The sequence below is a fragment of the Bos indicus genome, chromosome 24 (genome assembly GCF_029378745.1).
Source record: "Bos indicus isolate NIAB-ARS_2022 breed Sahiwal x Tharparkar chromosome 24, NIAB-ARS_B.indTharparkar_mat_pri_1.0, whole genome shotgun sequence".
In the NCBI taxonomy this organism is placed as follows: Eukaryota; Metazoa; Chordata; class Mammalia; order Artiodactyla; family Bovidae; genus Bos; species Bos indicus.
The window spans coordinates 56,620,416-56,641,861 of NC_091783.1; the positions used below are offsets into that span (position 1 = coordinate 56,620,416).

The window sequence follows — 21,446 nt, forward strand, 5'->3', positions numbered from 1 at the left end:
CTAGTTTATATCCCTAGACTAAGCTAAACTGTCAGAAAGCTGCCTGTTAGGACCATGTTGTCTGACCTCCTTCAGCACTGACTCCCCCAGTTCCTTGTCAGTGTCTGGCCTGCAGTTTGCACTGAGGAACCTGGCCCCTGCGTGTCTCTGGAGGGTTACAGTCCAGTTGGGATCATGCTAATGTCCATTGTTCAGGGTCCCTCCTGAGAGTGCTCAGTCGCTTTGGTCGTGTCCGACTCTTTGCGACCCCACAGACTGTAGCCCACCAGGCTCTTCTGTCCATGGGATTCTCCAGGCAAGAATACTGGGGTGGGTTGCCATGCCTGCCTCCAGGGGATCTTCCCAGCCCAGGGATTAAAAGAAAAAAACATTTCTTTCAAATCCAGATGACAGGCGTTTTTTGTTTGCTTTGCCCTAAGGAATGAGAATGTGTTTTTTGTTTTTAATTCCACTTAACCAGAGTTAATTTAAACATTTTGCTTTGGTCATTGGGCAGCTCAAAACCACATTCCCTGCCTAACTTACAGAGTTAGGGCTTACATCTCCTTTTCTCTTTATCTCATCATCACATCTCAAACTTGTCTTCCTCTTCTGTCTTTTACTGAGTTAGGTTTTATCAAAGTCCCTGTGTGTGTGTCCAGTCGCCAAGTCGTGTTTGATTCTTTCAGGCTCCCCTGTCCATGGGGTTTTCCAGGCAAGAATACTGGAGCGGATTTCCTCCTCCAGGAGATCTTCCTGACCTGGGGATCAAAACCGGGTCTCCTGTGTCTCCTGCATTGGCAGGTGGATTCTTTACCACTGAGCCAGCTATTAAGTCCTTTCTGTAGTACATGTGTGTGTGTGTGTGTGTGTGTGTGTGTGTGTATTTAAGTAGATGTGTATGTGAAATTTAACACATTTATAATTTAATTTCAGAAGGCACAGAAACAAAGATGACCATTTTACACATAATACTGTGATTATTTTCTGAAAATTAAAAAAAGGTTGTCTTTGTATTAATTAAAATATCTAGATCTAGCTAGGGTAATTTATGTATATGTAGATATTTTTCTAAAAGATACAAAAATAACTTTTAAAAATTGAAATGTAGCTGATTTATAATATTGTATTGATTTCAGGTGTGTAATAAGGTTGTGTTTTTTTTCGGATTACATTTCATTTTAGATTATTACAAGGTATTGCATATAGTTCCCAGGACTATACAGTAAATCCTTGTTGCTTATCTATTTTTATGTATGGTGTTTTGTGTCTGTTAATTCCATACTCTTAATTTGTCTCTCCTTCCCTCCCTCCCTGCTTTGGTAACCATAAGTTTGTTTTCTATGTCTGGGAATCTGTTTCTGTTGTGTGTATAAATTCGCTGGTATTATCTTTAAGATTCCACATATAAGTGATATTTGTCTTTCTCTGTCTGACGTGCTTCACTAAGTATATATTCTCAAGGTCGGTCCGTGTTGCTGCGGATGGCACCGAGGAGTATCCATTACGTATCAATGTGTCTGACGTGCTTCACTAAGTATATATTCTCAAGGTCCCTCCGTGTTGCTGCGGATGGCACCGAGGAGTATCCATTACGTATCAATGTGTATATACGCGTTGTATCTCCTCATGGCAGTCTTCTGTTGGTTGGCACTTGGGTTGTTTCCATGTCTTGGCTTTTGTAATTAGTACAGATGTGAACATTGGGATGCATGTTTCTTTTCAAATTTGAGTTTTTGCTTTTCCAGATTTTTGCCTAGGAGTGCATTGGAGAAGGAAATGGCAACCCACTCCAGTGTTCTTGCCTGGAGAATCCCAGGGATGGGGGAGCCTGGTGGGCTGCCGTCTGTGGGGTCGCACAGAGTCGGACACGACTGAAGCGACTTAGGAGTAGCAGTAGAATTGCTGGATTATACAGGAGCTTTATTTTTAGATTTTTAAGGAACCTCCATACTGTTTTCCATAGTGGATACCGATTTACATTCCCGCCAACAGTGTAGGGGGCTCCTTTTCTCCACACTCTCCCCAGCATTTATTCTTTGCAGATATCATTTACTATTTTATGATAGCCATTCTGACCGTTGCGAGGTACTGCCTCATTGTGGTTTTGATTTGTTCTGCTGGCCATCTATATATCTTCTTTGAAGAATTGTCTCTTAGGTCTTCTGCCCATTCTTTAACTGGGTTGTTTATTGTTTTGATCTTGACTTATATGAGCTGTTTGTATATTTCAGATATTAACCCCTTCTGTAGGTTTTCTTCTCATTTTGTTAATAGTTTCCTTTGCAGTGCAGAATCTTTAAAGTTTAATTATGTTCCATTTGTTTATTTTTGCTTTTTATTTCTTGACCTTGGGTGACTAATCTCAGAAAATACTGTTCCATTTTATGCCAGAGAATATTTTACCTGTGTTTTCTTCTAGAAGTATGTTAGCGTCATGTTTTATAATCAAGTCTTTAACCATTTTGAGTTTATTTTGTGTGTGGTGTGAGGAAGTGTTCTGATTCCATTCATTCACATGTGGCTGTCCAGCTTTCCCAGTACCGCTTGGAAGAGGCTGTCTTTTCTCCATTGTAGAGTCTTACTTCCTTTGTCATGGATTGATTAATCCTACATTTGTAGGTTTATTTCTGGGCACTCCATTCTGTTCCATTGATCTGTGTGCCTGTTTTTGTGCAATACCATGCTGTTTTGATTACTATAGTTTTGTAGCATGGCATGAAGTCTGAAAGGATTATGCCTCCAGCTTTGTTCTTTTCCCTCCAGATTGCTTTGGCAATTTTGAATCATTTATGGTCCCATATTTTAAAAATTACAATTTTGACTGCTGTGTAAACTTCATAGTCATAGATTTAAATATTTCCTAATAATTCACATTTTAGTTCCAGGGATATTATTAATAATATAATGGTTTCCATTAGTAATACAAGAAAATTACTAAGATTTCAGTGCCCTTGAGAGGCTGTAGCATACAGATCCTTCAAAATATAGTTATTCAAAGAAGTTCTATAACCAGATTTTTCATTTCAGTTCAGTTCAGTCACTCAGTCGTGTCCGACTCTTTGCGACCCCATGAATTGCAGCACGCCAGGCCTCCCTGTCCATCACCAACTCCCGGAGTTCACTCAAACTCATGTCCATTGAGTTGGTGATGCCATCCAGCCATCTCATCCTCTGTCATCCCCTTTTCCTCCTGCCCCCAGTCCCTCCCAGCATTAGAGTCTTTTCCAATGAGTCAACTCTTCTCATGAGGTGGCCAAAGTACTGGAGTTTCAGCTTCAGCATCATTCCAAAGAACACCCAGGGCTGATCTCCTTTAGAATGGACTGGTTGTATCTCCTTGCAGTCCATGGGAATCTTTAGAGTCTTCTCCAACACCACAGTTCAAAAGCATCAATTCTTTGGCACTCAGCTTTCTTCACAGTCCAACTCTCACATCCATACATGACCACTGGAAAAACCATAGCCTTGACTAGATGGACCTTTGTTGGCAAAGTAATGTCTCTGCTTTTCAATATGCTATCTAGGTTGGTCATAACTTTCCTTCCAAGGAGTAAGCGTCTTTTAATTTCATGGCTGCAGTCACCATCTGCAGTGATTTTGGAGCCCAGAAAAATAAAGTCTGACACTGTTTCCACTGTTTCCCCATCTATTTCCCATGAAGTGATGGGACCGGATGCCATGATCTTCGTTTTCTGAATGTTGAGCTTTAAGCCAACTTTTTCACTCTCCACTTTCACTTTCATCAGGAGGCTTTTGAGTTCCTCTTCACTGTCTGCCATAGGGTGGTTGCCGGGGACCAGCCCCGGCTGATCCAGGGTATTCGAAGGAGAGACGGCATAGGCGAGGATCAGGATACAATAGCTTCAATTAGATATTAATTAAAGATATAAAGAGTGATAGAATAAGGATAGCTCAGTAGGAAAATTCAGTGGAGAAAAGAGGCTGAGTGGCTTGGTTTACGCGGGAGACCAATAAAACTTCAAGACAAGAAGTTTGCACCACTTACGTAGGCCACAGGCGTCCTTCCGTTCTCCCAAAGGAGAGGAGACACTGAGGCCTCCCCGGTCGGATCTTAGAAGCCCAGGCATAATTAGTAAGCATGGTGGGTTCCTCGATCCAGATGGAGACTCAGCCAGAGTGGGAGAGAGAGCGACATGGGGAGACCAGTATTTCGAGGAACTGATCCCAATTCTTTATTTTCCATGGTCTACTTTTATACACTGAGATGTTATACAAAAGTCACGTGGGGTCAGCAGTCCTGACTTTTATCAAAGTCAGGTGCTTCATACAAATGTATACAGAGGTCTTAGGGGTGTTACATCATCTTCTGGCCAGGGGGGCCTGCTGACAATTTACGACCCTCTCCTTGTGACAGCAGTCAGTCAATCAGGACACTTATTTCTCCAGGGCTGATTATTCTCAAAACAGACGCCACCCAAATAAAGTTACATTCCTACAGGGTGAGGGTGTAGTGGGTTTTAGTTAAGGAAAGAATTTACTTAGCCTAAGGTCTAACGTGATTAATATCAAAGGTTAATACTTATTCCTTCTATATATTCATTAATGTGTGTAAGGGCAGGGGATATGGAGACTTAGCAACAAACATTGGCTCAACAAATGAAAAACCCTTCACCAACACAATTTGTAATTAGCCCACTATACTTATAGTTTTCTAACTTCTCTAAAGAACCTGTTTTTAGAGGGTTTAAAGCATCTCGTGCCTCTCACGGTTGGGAGGCTGTGAGCAATCACATGTGGCCCGACGAGCCTGTCAGGCAGGCTAGAGAACCTTCAGAGGAGTTTGTAGGTTAAAACACTCTTATCACGCCCAGGAATTATTATTAACTGGAGCTCTAGGTTAACTCCTTCTCCGAAAGAGGTGGTGGGGGACAGCCCCCCGTAAAGTCAGAGATGTAGGTGAGAGTACAAAGTAGTAAAGTAGGCAGGCTCTGGTTATGGGGGTAGACGCTCGAGGATTTCCAGAGGGACTCCTGAGGCTCGATCCCGCCTTTGCGTATGTCGAGCCTCCTTCCTCATGACCTTTGTCACGGGCGGAGTACCTCACTCTGGCCCCCAACAGGTGGTGTCATCTACATATCTGAGGTTATTGATATTTCTCTCGGCAATCTTGATTCCAGCTTGTGCTTCTTCCAGTCCAGCGTTTGTCATGATGTACTCTGCATAGAAGTTAAATAAGCAGGGTGACAATATACAGCCTTGATGTACCCCTTTTCCTATTTGGAACCAGTCTGTTGTTCCATGTCCAGTTCTAACTGTTGCTTCCTGACCTGCATATAGGTTTCCCAAGAGGCAGGTCAGGTGGACTGGTATTCCCATCTCTTTCAGAATTTTCCACAGTTTATTGTGATCCACACAGTCGGTTCATCACTGTAACAAATAAAGCTATTTTATTATATGGATATTAAACCATGTTCTTTCTACAACTTAGATATATTAGCAGCAACAAGACTGTTGCAACACTGAACTAATTTCATATTCACATTTATTCATAAGCAGAGTGAGAATTACAGTAAGGTAACATTTAAGGAATGAGCTCCTCTACATTCCCTCCTGTTTTCATTGGACTTTGCTCTACCTATTTCATTTTCCTAGATGATCTTCCCAAAGGCATCACCCAGCACTCTAGATCATGACAGAAGCACAGAGCGTTCTGAGTAATTTACAGGTAATTACCTAGACCATCAGTAATCCAGCATCCTCAGTTAAAAATACCCTAGACACTAAGAAAGTTGAACTAACCTTTTTTTGAGTCTTGGGAGGATAAATGTCACTGAGGTTTCCTCAGGGGGCTTCCCAAGTGGCTCAGATGAAGAATCCACCTGCCAATGCAGGAGCCACAGGAGATGCAGGTTCGATCCCTGGGTCGGGAAGATCCCTGAAGGAGAAGACGGCAACCCACTCCAGTATTCTTGCTGGGATAACACGATGGACAGAGGAGCCTGGCAGGCTACAGTCCATGGGGTCGCAAAGAGTCAGACACGACTGAAAGTGAACTGAGCACACATGCGTGCGTGAGATTGCCTTAGAATTCATACCAGTGGCTGTGTTACTAAACGTGAATTTCCTCGTGAAGACTCTAATACAGCAGACGAGCCAGCATGGAGCATGCCATGCCTGACTCAGTTTGGTCACCATCTCATTTTACTCTGCTTTCTTTGATGCAGTAGCATAAAACATGGGAGTGTAGGAACGCACAGATGCTAGTCAACCAAAAGAGAAGCAGTTGAGCCCACAAGCGTGACGTGGATAATTTAAGGGTTTGTTATTCATTTTCCAAAAGTATCCTTTCTTAAAAATCGTTAATTTCTGCTGTACAAAAGATATTGTTTACTAATCTCAGAACAGGAAAAATTCAAGCCCCTATAAGCTACTGACTGCTGCTGCTGCTAAGTCACTTCAGTCGTGTCTGACTCTGTGCGACCCCACAGACGGCAACCCACCAGACTCCCCTGTCCCTGGGATTTTCCAGGCAAGAACGCTGGAGTGGGTTGCCATTTCCTTCTCCAAAAACTACTGACTAGCAAAGCTCAATTAGAAAGGAAGATAAAATACAGAAACGTAATCGAATTAAAATATACCTTTTAAATTAAGGCAGTTATGTTCTTGAGGGCCAGTAGTGATACAATGCAAAACAAACGATTAAGGATTTTTTTTTTGATGAATTGTTTTTGCACATTATGAATAGCTTGAATAAAAAGATTTTTGCATCTATTTCTTTTATTGTGTTCATAGCAAGTAGTATAGGGCTTCATCTGGTTAAATACCGTAATATACCCCAGAATTCCCACATAGATCCTATTCCATGCATTTTTATTCTTTTAAGTGGAGGAAATTTATTTAATGTATAACTAAGACTGGCAATTTTTGTTCCTTTCAAAGACTTACTATGTAAATTCACAGATTCGAAAGGAGTCCCTTTTTGAACTGTGTCCCAATTTTTAGTTTAGAAAATTTGAACTCTCAATATAGGCCCTCAGTAACTGTAGTTGAATAATGATACCAGCTATGCTACTTCCCGTGTTTTGTCCTTAATTTTGTCATAATAAATGGCACCAGTTATTTCACTTAAATGATGACCTTGTTGCATTACTTTTATAGAAATACAAGTTGTAGAATTTGGACTCTGCAATGGACTTCACATTATAAATTACCTATTTCTGGCCTTTATTTGACAGGTGGACAAACTGAAGAGCATGCTTTTTTAAAAAATAAAAATTACTGGAATATAGTTGGCTTACAGTGCTGTGTCAGTTTCTACTGCACAGCAAGGTGAATCACTGTACATACTCACGTGTGCCTGCTAAGTCGCTTCAGTCGTGTCCAGCTCTTTGTGACCCTATGGTAGCCCACTAGGTTCCTCTCTGCCTGGGATTCTCTGGGCACTGGAGTAGGTTGCCATGCCTTCCTCCAGGGGATCTTCCCAGCCCAGGGATCGAATCCGCATCTCTTATGTCTCCTGCCTTGGCAGGTGGGTACTTTACCGCTGGTGCCGCCTGGGAAGCCCACACATATATACACGTATGCCCTCCGTTTTGGATTTCCTTCCCCTTTGGGTCACCACCAAGCACTGAGTAGAGTTGCCTGTGCTGTACAGTCAGTTCTCCTTGGTTATCCATTTTTCCACAGTATCAGTAGTATACACGTCAGTCCCTTCTTGAGCCGACGATCGGGTGAAAGGGAAGGCCTGTTTGGCTGAAAGGATCCCACACCTGCTGTGTATCCTACGCGGGCGGGTGTGCGCGTGCTGCTCATGCATCACGTGGCACAGGGTTGCGGCATCTCGGCAGACGACGAGATGGCTCTCGCTGTGGTCCAGGCCCAGGCCTCCTCCTTGCTGCATCCTTCCTTCCCCATCCTCTCTCTTTTATCCTCAACTTCTCTTCCTCGGTCTGAACACACACACTGTTATCTCTCACTTGAAATCCGTCCTCCGCTCCGCAGCCCCTCTCTTTGCTGCCGAGACTCTCGTCTCTCCTCCAGGAAGGAGTCTGCGCTCCATCCACTTTGTCAGCTCTCACGCCCTGTGAATCTGCTGTTGTCTGCTCTTTATCCCCGCTGTTTTGTTATCATCTCTCTGTCTCCCGCAGTTACAACTTTTCTATTGCCAAGTGTTTTTTTTCAGTCTTGAGTGTAGTGGTTCTCAAACTTTTGGTCTCAGAACCCCTTCAAAATTGAAGATTCCAAAGAATTTTTAATTTATGAAAGTTGTATATATGGAGTTCTAATATATTAGAAATGAAAACTTGGATATTTAAAAAATATTTATTGGTGTATTTAATAATAGCTCAATTCATGTTGATGTAAAAACTTTTATGAAAAATAACTACTTGCCAAAACAAAACCAAAAAAACCTGACAGATGAAGCATTGCTTAACATTTTTGCAGATTTCTCTAATGTCTGGCTTAATAGGAGCCAGGTGGATTTTTATATCTGCACGTGTCTAATCTGTTGCCATATGTTGTTTTATTTAAAGTTTATAGTGAAAATCTAGCCTCAAATAGATATATAGTTTAAAAAGAGAGTCATATTTCAATAGCCTTTTAAAATAATTTTGCATATTTTTTAGTAGTTCATCAAAACTCAACAGGTGGTCGTTTTTTAAAGGTTAGCTGCAATGAGAAATCTGTAGTTTTAAGGAATTTTTCGTACTGTTACCTTCAATACATTGGGTGGGTCTTTGAGTGATTTTTTTGAGTGGGTCTTTTGCTGTGCGTGGTTTTATAACATTATGCACTTGTCTTTGGAAGATCTTGGTTACTGAATTATTTGTAAATTCTCCATATACTGTCACATTACAGTCCACATTGTCAAAACCTCATATTTGCTAATATCACTGCTGATCTCATTAAAAAAAAAAAAAAAGGCAGAGAGTATTGGAAAGCCAGATACTACTTTGCAAAACACTAATTTTTACTTGAAAGCTTGAATTTTATCCTTGGCAACAAATTCTGGCTGTTGTTTTCCTGGACAGGACAAAAAGCAGTTCATTTTCCAGAAAACGTCTGGCAAATACCCAAGTCCAAATAATCATAGTTTCTCTCTCAGTGATACTTTCAGTGAAAGTGAAAAAAACAGCTAGTTTAGCTTACACCTCAGTCTTCCAACAATTTTCCCCTGAGACCCCAGTCATATTTCAGTCGATATTAGAAATACTTTATATGTATACTTCCCATTCTGTCACACTGAATAGTAAAGCAACATGTACTCAAGGGTCAAAATTTAAATAAAATTAATCATTTTTACAGCTTCATCAAGGATATCCCTAAGTGAAAACACTTCCTTGTTTTGTTTACTGCCATGGCAGTGAAGGTTATTGTGACGACTGGCAGAATCTGGTGCCACTGCCTTGATAAGGGCCAAAGGATCTGCAGTTTTACCCATCACTGTGCACCATCAGTGCCAGTTCAATACAGCGAAAGCTCATTGACGCCTCAGGAGTTTTTAAAAGTAGTTTTGATCTCACAGACTTCCTAGTAGGAGCATAAAGTCCCCAAGGCATCTGCAGACCCCACTTGGTTAAGAACCTCTGATTTAGTTGGGCATTTTGTTGCACCAAAATGTGAAACTTACTTCTTCTTTCTTAAAACTCTGATAGAATTTTCTGCATCCTCCATATCCTGAAGTCATCACCTTTCCTAGGATCCAGTATTTGGGGAGAGGGTAAGGGAGATCTCAGGGGATGAGTTTTTCTGAGGCTCAGTATCAATCCTGAAATTTATTCCACTTGCTTTAAAGGACTCTTTGCTTTTCTAGGGGTTCTTGGCTCTCCTTGAATTCCAATGCTGCTGGTCCCAGAAGGGGGCCACCTTGAAGAGTCCTAGATGTTTGGTGTTACCCAAAGCACCATGATGCGTAATGAAAGGTGAAAGTGAAAGTCGCTCAGTCATGTCTGACTCTTTGCAACCCCATGGACTGTGTAGTCCATGGGATTCTCCAGGCCAGAATACTGGAGTGGGCACCCTTTCCCTTCTCCAGGGGATCTTCCTAACCCAAAGATGGAACCCAGGTCTCCCTCATTGCAGGCGGCTTCTTTACCGGCTGAGCCGCAGGGGAAGCCCAGGATACATATTACCTGGAGGCAAATCTGCCTGTCATTAGGGCCCATGTTATAGATGATATCCTATTATATGTGTCAGACCCGCATGCCTCAAGTCCCAGTCTCAGCTCACGATGCTCAGGGCACGTTAGTCTTCTTTCTATTCATTGAGTAAAGCCACGCTTACTTCTGTCTGTATGTGCTGTCCTGGGCTGGGCCACTGTGGGCTGCCCAGCTCCAGCCTGTCAGTCAGGTGCTGTCCCCGCCCTCAAAGGTCTTACATTGACTTGGCAGAGACAGGGTGGTAAATCAGAGAAACGGTGTCCAGGACACAGAGACGCTCCCAGGTGCTGTGATGGGAGGAACACGAAGGAAGGACCTGTCTGTCGTGCACAGGAGTTAAGAGGAGAATTGGTGATATTTTAGTGTTATCACCTCTATGGGAAAGAATCTAAAAAAGAGTGGATCTGTGTATGTGTAACTGATTCACTTTGCTGTGTACCTGAGACTAACACAGTGTTGTGTATCAGCTGCTGCTGCTGCCAAGTCACTTCTGTCGTGTCCAACTCTGTGCGACCCCATAGACGGCAGCCCACCAGGCTCCCCCGCCCCTGGGATTCTCCAGGCAAGAGCACTGGAGTGGGTTGCCATTTCCCTCTCCAATGCATGAAAGTGAAAAGTGAAAGTGAAGTCGCTCAGTCGTGTCCGACTCTTCTCGCCCCCATGGACTGCAGCCTACCAGGCTCCTCGTCCTTGGGATTTTCCAGGCAAGAGTGCTGGAGTGGAGTACCATCGAGCTATACCCCAATAAAAGAAATTTTTTTAAGTAAAAAAATAATCAGGCAGGGAAATCCTTCTGACTCCAGACTTGAAGGTATTGCCATATGCAAAATTGGCTGTCACTGAATGAAATGTATTAAATATGATTGTAAATCTCTGACCAATGAATCAATGATTCCTTTGAAGAAAGTATAGTGTGTATTCTTTTCCATTGTGTATTTGGAGCCAATAATGAAGAAATGCTCCATCATAGACCTGAGCAATATAGTTAATGGCTCAACTACTTGGGCTTCTTAGTGGATATTAAAAAGACTAGAGAGGAAACTAACTTTAAATAACACTGGGTATAAATTTCTCTAATTTATTGTAAATGGATACTTCACTTAAGTCTTTGTGGTACAGACATTGAAATTTAAAGTATTTTGTATGTTTTCCTGGATTTAACTGATTGTCTCTCAACTAGCCTCTTAGTAGGCTATTACCTAGAAAATGTACTTTATAATTAGAACACTTTTATTCACTTGTGTCCTCTACATATCACTATTACTTACCCACAGTTTCTTCCATTGAAATACGCTGGCCTAGCAGCCTACCATACAGGCATTAAAAAGCTTGAGAGCAGTCCATTTGTACTGTGGATGGAAAGATGTCAGCAAAAGATAAATTTAAAGAGAAACTAGCAGAGTTTCAGAAAAGTATGTAAAATCATTTTAAAAGAAGAAAACTATACGCAAAGATTGATATTCAGGCATGTATTTGCATGTAAACATATGAAGAGGGGAAAAAAGCTGGAAAAGACACACCCCAAAGTTTTCCTCATGGTTACCTGTGGTGGTGGAGGGGACTGTGGTAAAAGATAGCGTTCTCTTTTTTTTCCCATTAAGTAATCTGTTTCCTTCTGGCTGCACCACGTCTCCCGTTGCCGCTCTCGGGCTTTCTCTGTTGTAGCACGCAGAGGCGCCTCTCCAGCCACCGTGCTCTGGTTTCTCTCTGCGGAGGCTTCTCTGGTTGTGGAGCGTGGACTCAGGCACACAGGGCTCCGCGGCTGTGGCACACGAGCTTAGTCACCCTGAGACACGGAGCCGGGATTGAACCCGCCTTCCCTGCGCTGGCAGGCGGATTCCTAACCACTGGACCACCAGGGAAGCCCCAAGGATAACTTCCTTCTGTTTATTTTTCTATACTCTGGGTTTCTTTTTTTACAGTGAGTGTGTATTCCTTTAAATTGGATATATGTATTAGAATAATTCAAATGAAAGAAAATCATTGGGACAGCATTAAAGCTGTAACATAGATAAGATACAAAATTCAGAGTAAAGTGTTTAAACTTTTGAACTGAATGGTGGAAAAAAAATCCAGACAGAAGAGTTAAAAGTCTGTATTTTCAGACATAGTTTACCTTTTCTTAAACTTTGTTATTATGTAGACAGACTGATTGATTCTGCTCTTCATGTGAAAAGCTGAATCAGCTCTGTGCACCCTAAATGGACACTTAAAATACAGTTAAGAAAGTGAACACTGTCTACTTGAGAACAGTCCATGAGCTCATTTTTAAAAAAACTCCAAATCTGTGGTTTGTGTTTATCTCAATGGTGTTAATAATTACAGGATGCAGCATAGCTTCTATCCTAACTTCCAGTAAAATTGTTAAATCTGTTACAATTTTATAGGATACCCTTTATAATGAATATAGATGTCTGTCCTATACTCACGTGAGTAGAAATCCTTCTGAAACCATTTCTGTCCGTGTCCCTACTCCTGAAAACACACCAGCAGGTGACTGCCTTTCAGTGTTAAAGTTCTTGATGAAAAAACAAATCTCTAAAGCTTCCAGAAGTATTCCATTTCACTGTATAACAGAAAGAACATTAAATTTTCCGACTGTTTGAAATGATAATAGAGAAGAGTTTCAAACTAAAGTCATCTATATCATTTGTATTAGCAACTTGAAGCTTAAACTGAGATAATTTGCTGTTATCAGATTATATCTGAAAATCATAAGTGTTTAAGAAACAAACAAGTTTATGATATTTGGGGAACTCATTTCCCTTATTTATTAACATGTTATTAGCACTTATTTGCCCTAGGAAAATAGCAAAATAACTGCGCCTTTTATATCCTTTCTGTGGTATATATTCAGAGATGCAAATGATGATGATGATAATTATGGTAGCTACTAAAGTGTGTACTTACTACAGAAAGTACTTATTATATGCCAGGAACACCTCTAAGTACTTTACATGTAGTAACTAATTCAGTCTTCATGATAATCATATCAGGTACTATTATTGTTCCCATTTTACAGATGAGGAAGCTGAGGCATAGATGTTAAGTTGTTCAAGGTCACAAATTAGTAAGTGCATGAATCAGGTAATAAGAGAGGTATCTCTCAGCCATCATTTACAATACACCTCAACAAGCATGTTTTTTTACCTGCAGAAATCCTGTTTTCAGTCGTGCTTCTAAAAACCCCAGCTGTAGCGTTCCTCTAGCCGGTTTTTCAGAAGGGAAGCAATTTACCTATTAAATACTTCGTGGTGGTGGTTAGGAAACATCTGTTGAGGATTTGGGCTTCCCTGATGGCTCAGCTGGTAAAGAATCCACCTGCAATGCAGGAGACCTGTGTTCAATTCCTGGGTCAGGAAGATCCTCTGGAGAAGGGATAGGCTACCCACTCCAGTATTCTTGGGCTTCTGCTGTGGCTCAGCTGATAAAAGAATCCGCCCACAATGCGGGAGACCTGGGTTCAATCCCTGGGTTGGGAAGATCCCCTGGAGAAGGGAAAGGCTACCCACTCCAGTATTCTGGCCTGGAGAATTCCATGGGCTGTATAGTCCATGGGGTCGCAAAGAGTCGGACACGACTGAGCAACTTTCACGTCATTTCATTGAGGATTTACAGTGCGTAAGATGCTGAGTGGGAAATCATGACTCTCAGATGGAATTTTCCAGTTGTCAGTCACCATCTCAGAATGAAGGGTCCTTTCCATTTTGTCCTTTGAACTGGTGCCTGTCACTAGGGGAATGAAGTGCTTCTAGAAAACATTCCCTCATCCTGCACTGTTCATCCCCCACCACCACCAAACTAGCACAGCTCCCCTTGAGCTGATGCCTTCCTCAGAGCTACTTTTGTGTCTCTAAGTTGTTCAAACGTGTTAGTGGCATGGAGACCCAGAGTTCTGGGAGTGGTTGGTTGTGGGGGGAAGGGTGCGAAGATGTCTGGAAGGAGCCTCCTCCTCTACAAAGTGCCCCCCTTGGCTGCAGCCCTGACATCCCTGAGGGTTATTGACTGATGCTCTGAGAACCAAGTCCTGAGCTCCTTACATGGCGGTCCTTACAAAAGCCCTTTGCCATCTTGTCCAGGCCACCAGGGTGTCATCACTGATACCTTCTGTGGTCATACTGACCTGTGTGTTGCTCCACTACAGAAGGCTGGCCATTTTTTCCTGCATTCATAGCTTTACTTGTGTTTAGGGGTCAGGTCTTGTCCCTGGGCTATTGGGAGCACATCATGGATACTGAGAAGTCTCTCTCCTCATCTAGTATACATGATGGATAAAGGAATGATGTATTGATTACATTTTAAATAACTTTTGTTTCATTAATAAAGAAAAATCTGCATGCATATCCTGCAGAGTGCAATCAGATGAACAAATCTAAAAAGTTATTTCATGCAAGTTAAAATGAAAATATGATAGCATTTTTTTCCTCATATTGGCAAAAATGTAGAAAATTTGATCATATCAAGTAGGGAACTCTTTTATGGGGAACTGAGGATAATTTGGCATTGCCTGAAGAAGGGAATGACTACCCACTCCAGTATTCTTTTCTGGAGAGTTCTATAGACAGAGGAGCTTGGCGGGCTATAGTCCATGGGGTCGCAAAGAGTCAGACATGACTGAATGACTTTCACTTCACGGGTTGTACAATGGTAAAGAAGCCTCCTGCCAATGCAGGAGACATGGGTCCTGTCGCTGGGTCAGAGAGATCCCCTGGACTAGGAAATGGCAACCCACTCCACTATGCTTGCCTGGAAGATTCCATGAGAGAAGCCTGGCAGGCCCCAGTCCATGGGGTCGCAAAGAGCCAGACACAACTGAGTGACTGAGCACGCATGCATGCACTCACAGCAAAGTTTACAATGTGTGTGTGCTTTAATTTAGAACCTTGCTTTGGGGAATCTTTCCTACACAAATACTCATCTATGTGTACAAGGATCTGTGTATAACTTAAATGTCAGAAAGGGACTATTTCAATAATGGAGTGTAAATGCACAGGAAAATAAAGCAGATGTGAAAAAGGATGACGTGGATTCATGTATGTGGGAGGATGCTCCATGAACTATTGAGGGAAGAAAAGAAAGTTGCGGAATAATAGGTGTAATATGACCCCACTTTGGTAATAAAAATTAGGCAAAGCTGAGAATGTCCACCAAATTGTTAACAGCGATTAACCCTTGGTGAAGAAGGAGGCATGAGAGCAAAGACTTGCCCTTTGCTATGTATTAGTGGTGGTTCTTTACAATTACGTACGGCCTTAATACTTTTTAGACCAAGAGTTTAAAGTCTTGGGATCATTTTCAATCAACATCAAGAATTTGTAAAAGCAGCTAGATAAGAATCCCTCCTAATACCTCAGCTACTCCTGGGAATGCAGACACACGTTCTCAGCACAGTGCCTGATACACAGTTTGTCCTCAGCCGTAGTAGGTGACTGTAAATAGTTGTAAATCATAGTTATAGCCCAGACATTCTAGTTCTTACGTCCTTAGATTTTCAGATGGGTTCATTTTAGCTGGAGATTCACTTTGCATTACTGAAGAGGGTTCCTTGTTGCATTTTAATGCTTACGGACACTGTACACAGTATCACCATCCTGAGATGAGGCCACATTATCAGAGTCATGGTTAAGAAAGTGATATTACAGGCTCTGTATTTCTTCTAAATCCTGTCTCTGCTGGGAGTTGCATGTTTCCTCTCCTTTTTTTTTTTTTTTTTTTTTTTTGAAGTATCACACAAACTTCTCTTATTTGAGGACCATTTTTTTTTAATTATTTATTTTTTATTGAAGGATAATTGCTTTACAGAATTTTGATGTTTTCTGTCAAACCTCAGCATGAATCAGCCATAGGGATACATATATCCCCCATTTGAGGACCATTTTTAATAAAAAGTAAAAAGGTCATCAATTCAAGGGAGACTGTAAGTAAAGGGTACCAAAGTTACTTAGACTCAGGCATTGGGTGCTTGGCAAACTCAGGCAACATGATTTGCTCCAGGATCCTGCCCCAGAGTGGACCCAATTCACATATTTATTTCATATTGTAAACCACCCGTGGTGAGTTGGTGACACCCTGTTGTCAGTGGCTCCTGAGGAGTTGATGTCACGAATATGCTTTGGAGAAATAGAATAGCCTATTCTGGTATTTCGTAATGACCAATAAGTGATTATTTCTTTTAATTGTGTTTTGTGTGATAATACTATATTCAGTGAAATTTAAATGTGCCTATTAAATATCTGGCTAATTCTTAGAATAATTTTTATTCTCAGACCATTTATACCAAATACATATACTGTATTGTGTATATCATTATTTAGACTGTATTTGTGGAGAAGGCAATGGCACCCCACTCCAGTACTCTTGCCTGGAAAATCCCATGGATGGAGGATCCTAGTAGGCTGCAGTTCATGTGGTCGCTAAGAGTCAGACACCACTGAGCGACTTCCCTTTCACTTTTCACTTTCATGCATTGGAGAAGGAAATGGCAACCCACTCCAGTGTTCTTGCCTGGAGAATCCCGGGGACGGGGGAGCCTGGTGGGCTGCCATCTATGGGGTCACACAGAGTTGGACACGACTGAAGTGACTTAGCAGCAGCAGACTGTATTTGCCTTAAGTTTCAGACCAAATAATCTCTTCTAGTCCCCTGAGACATAATGAAATAATTTCCATTATGCACCTGTCAGTCTCATGATAATGTACTCAGACTTCAAGAATCTTTACATATAACTTCTTGTAAATCTGCAGTTATTTGTGTCAATGGAAAATATATTTTTTAGAAAGGTCAGGAGGTTGCCTTCTGATTCATGATTTCTGCCTAACTTCTTTAGACAGTTATTTCCTTTGTTGTTTTATACGAGTTTATTATTTTAGACATTAGAAAATATTCATTAGTCTTAAAACCTGAAATTTTTAGCTTAGTTTATATACTAGTCCCTGAAGGATAAGCATAGTGATTTGGACTTCTTACAGCATTAACCTATGTACTGCTGTATCCTGAAGGACGTAGGTTAATGGAGGACCCTGTTCAGTAGGTTGCTTGGACCCTGTTTGTGTATGCATACATTCAACAAAAGGTAAAGTCTCTGATGGTGGGAAACAATAAACAAAAAATTACTGAATAATTGCAAAGAGATGACAAGTACAGTAAAGAAAAACCAGGGTCCTGGACTGAAGAGTAGTGGAGGAACGGCTGCTGTATTAAGGTGACGGCTCATAAAGGCCTCCTTATCTAGACAGCCCTGGGGCAGAGACCTGAATGAAGTGAGCGCACAACCCCTGGAGGATGAGACTTTGAAGCAGAAGGAGCAGCAAATGTTAAGCTCCAAAATGGATATACTCCTGGAATATTCACGAAAATATAAGGAGATCAGTATGGCCAGAGTAGACCAAGCAAAGAGGAGAAGAGATAAAGTCCGAGAGGTGTTAGGGCCAGGATCTTAAAGGAGGGTTGTGAACATTCTAGAGAGGTGATTTGATTTATGGCTGAAAAGGATCGCTCTGGCTGCACGTGGACAGTGATGAAGGCATGGAGATCAGGGACTTTAAATGTTTTAGATGATGACCACCCTAGCCCCAGCAAGAAATACAGTTTGCAACATTACACTGGAGAACTGGTTCCAGAAGACTAGTCTGGGGGCAAGGTGGGCTCTGGAAACCCTCAGCAGAGAGACGGTCACTGTAGCCTGTCCCCAGAGTGAGTACTTGGGAAGTGAATGCACACGTACCTTGGATTTCTTCTGTTAAAAGAGAGACCATTAAAGAAAGAAAAAGTTTAACAAGAAATCCAAAGATTAAAAACATGCCATGAGACCTCCACTGTCCAGAATTCTTTCAGATATTTCAGAAGTATCAGTCTGGTAGTAAATTGCAAAGAATGAAAAATGCAGACCTGTAATATATGGTCCTTTCAGGCAGACTAAAGATTTGATACCAAGAATAGATTTGGTCTTTTTTTCTCCCATAAATAATGGTGTCTGTAGGTGATATAGAAAGATGAGGTTGATACCCAGAGCATAGAAAATGGTCAATGTAATAAAAAACCTTTTAGATTCGAGTTTAACTAAGTAAAATTTTGTCAACATAAATGTATTTTACCAGCGGATTGTTTTCAAGAGGATTATTTTGAGGGGCAGTTAAGTTTACGTTTTGCAGAAGTGTTGGGGCAATATAACTCTTGCATCTGTGCAAAGTTTAGTAACAGATAACAAAATACCTCTGGAAATGCTATTTTCCTGTGGCTGTTAACCTGCACAGAATAGATACTTGTTAAAACATTTCTTAAATATTATATTCCGTGTTACTCTAATAGGATTTAAATTGTGTGGGCTTAGGTGTGTTTATGGAGAAGGCAGTGGCACCCCACTCCAGTACTCTTGCCTGGAGAATCCCATGGACGGAGGAGCCTGGTGGGCTGCAGTCCATGGGGTTGCTAAGAGTCAGACACGACTGAGCGACTTCACTTTCACTTTTCACTTTCCTGCATTGGAGAAGGAAATGGCAGGCCACTCCAGTGTTCTTGCCTGGAGAATCCCAGGGACGGGGGAGCCTGGTGGGCTGCCGTCTATGGGGTCACACAGAGTCAGACACGACTGAAGTGACGTAGCAGCAGCAGCAGGTGTGTTTAGATGTGGTGTAGCTATAGGCATACATATAGATAGTAGTGATGCTCCTTCTTAGACCACAGTGATTACTGAATACTAAAATAGTAAACATGTTAAAGCTCTTCTAAATATCTTTTCTTTTGTAGTGTGGAAACCTTCAATTTTGAATGCTGATTGTTGGTGCTTTCCTTCTCTACTGAGGGACAGTAGTAGAATGCTTTAGACAGGAAAGACATTTAAGAAAGTTTTTATTCACCTCTCAGTAGGGGGAAGCCGCACACATCGTCGAGAGCCTCTAGTCCCCTTCCTTCCCTCAAACCTGTGTGTACAAGAGGACCTCCCGTACCGGAGCCCCACACCACCCCACGGGACAGCCTAGAGTAGTGTCTTTCACGTGCTTAGAAATGAAGCATCTATCTTCCACTAAAGAGGAAAAAAGTTGCCTTGCTGGGTGGGGCTTAGAGATCGGACAGAAGTACTGCTGAATAAATTTCAAACAAAAAGTTTAAACATTTAATGTCCTGTTTCCCAGATTTATAAAATACGTATGAATGTCATAAAGTCTGATAATGCCAAAGCGGCTTTGTCAGACTCTCCCTGCTGTCTAATGCTCAGAGATATCTCCCCTTTACTCTCTCTCTCAGCCTCTTACCAGAATTTCAGCAATGGAGTCCATGCCCTACTGGTTTGTTTGTTTTTTAACTCTGTATCAATCTCAAGAAAGAATTAGAGAAATGCTACTTCTTTTCTGTCATCTGTTTTTCCTCCCCCTCCTATGTTTTAAAAAAATAACAGAAAATTTAGATTTGTAGCAGAGAATCAAAGAGAAAAAAGAAAAGGGATATATAGTAAAATTGATGTAATGTCCTCAGAAACATTGAGAGTAGGCCACTAATTTATCTAGGTAACTCTCACTGAGACGGCAGGACTGGATAATGGGAAGGCATATTCAAAACTCTTCGGGGACATCAAAGCATACCTTATTTACACTTCTGATAATTTTTATTCTTGCCTTCCCAGGCTTTAGCCATATGGCTATGAAATCATGACAGAGCAAAGATCAGGAATTCAAATACATAATCAAATCATGAAAATTAATCCAGAAAAATAAACAAATAAAAGTAAATCAACCTTTTACAACCTTCAAAGTATCCTCCCTAAATCCTATTTTCATGCAATGCCAAATCACCAAATATGCTTATTTATGTTACCAATAGGCACAGTTATCGTTTGGATAAACTGATAAATGTGGAAACTAGAAAATTTGCCAGATAACTTTTTTTGGTGAATAACTCTCTAATTTCATTTCAAATTACTGACATGAACATTTAAGCATAACGTGTTTAATATACTGGTTTTTTATTATTGTTCTGCTAAAAAATATTTTTCATTCCTTAATACCATAATAAACCATGAAAGCATAATTAGATTGAATATATAAGCCTTTTCATCTTTTCTATTTCTGTTCGAATAGAAATATTTGCATAATAGTCATTGTAGCAAAACTGAGTTTTCATGTTTAATCTTTTTGTTTTTGACCCTTACTTCTTATTTCAAAATTCAAGGATGTTTGTAATTATGAAGTTGTTTTCTATTGAAGATAATTATTAACAGGCCTAAGTGGTATTCTGCATCATTTTTCTTTCAGTTGATTTTAAGAATTACCACAATGAAACATTTTTGAAAAAGCTCCACTTACTAATTATGGATATACTTATTTAACACTGTTTATTGGAACTGGCTTTAATCTGCAGTGTGTGTTGCTATCCGCTTCGACGTGCAGGTCATCTCACCTGTTTTTTCATTTTCGCTGTTGTTTAAATGTTCAATCCAGGTTCTACATGGTCAGCTATTATGAGCGGAATCACAGAATAGCCGTTGGAGCTCGCCATGGTTCAGTGGCCCTGTACGACATTCGGACTGGAAAATGTCAGGTAAATAAATCATTGTGACTTCCTCTCCATAAAGTCCGCAGGTTATTGAAAGGAGTGAGAGACCAGCACTTCACCAGTTGACGTGCTGAGCTGCGGGAACATTATGGATAATGCTAAAGGGATCAATAGTGTAATGAAGGACTCAGAGAATATAGAGCCCTACTGTCTTTATTCACTGGGAATGAAGGGCCGCCGCAGACTTGCTCATCACAGGGCCCTGAGTAAGGTAGTGGTACTCACAAACCCCTTTGCAATAAATCTTTTCTTCCTTTAAACAAAGTTTTCTGATTTTCTTATTCTTATCATGTGTTTTGTGGGGGAAAAAAACGTGATGATACATTATCATGATTAATGGCTAAATGAAAATTCGCTTTCTAAGTAAAATGAGATCTTTAGCAATTTGAGGACAGTATTCTACTCAGTTCAAGAAAGACAGAAATCACAATGGCATTTGGTGTGGTTCTGGAAGAAGGAAGCCAAGGCTCTATTTGAAATAATATATTCCTTTTTATGCTTTGATAACTTCCTATGCTTTTATACAACTTTATTATTGATTAGAAGTTCGTCTGGGTCTTCATCTTGACCACTTGGTTCTCCAAATGTGCCACTTGGGTAGATGGAGCACATCTAGCCCCACTTGATGTCAAAGTGATCAGTCTCTTTATCCCAGAGTCACCTTGTTGGTTAATGGCAAAAACAAAGCTAGTAGGCTGATCTAGCTAACAAAGCTACCTGATTGTGGTAATTTATAGTGTTCACTGATAAGTAATTCCAAGTTATTATCCCTTGTCTTCCACTGTAGCAATTATC

At 41.0% G+C, this 21,446-nt stretch overlaps 1 protein-coding gene across 5 annotated transcripts in view; it reads left to right on the forward strand.

The window, feature by feature from the left end:
- The window catches only part of WDR7 (WD repeat domain 7), a 352,599-nt gene that overhangs the window by 261,546 nt on the left and 69,607 nt on the right, over positions 1–21,446 (forward strand). For all 5 annotated transcript variants that reach the window (XM_019986705.2, XM_070779108.1, XM_070779109.1 and 2 more), the window contains one exon: positions 20,537–20,636. In XM_019986705.2, the coding sequence (XP_019842264.2) occupies positions 20,537–20,636 (100 nt within the window). The remainder of the gene's footprint in view (positions 1–20,536; positions 20,637–21,446) is intronic.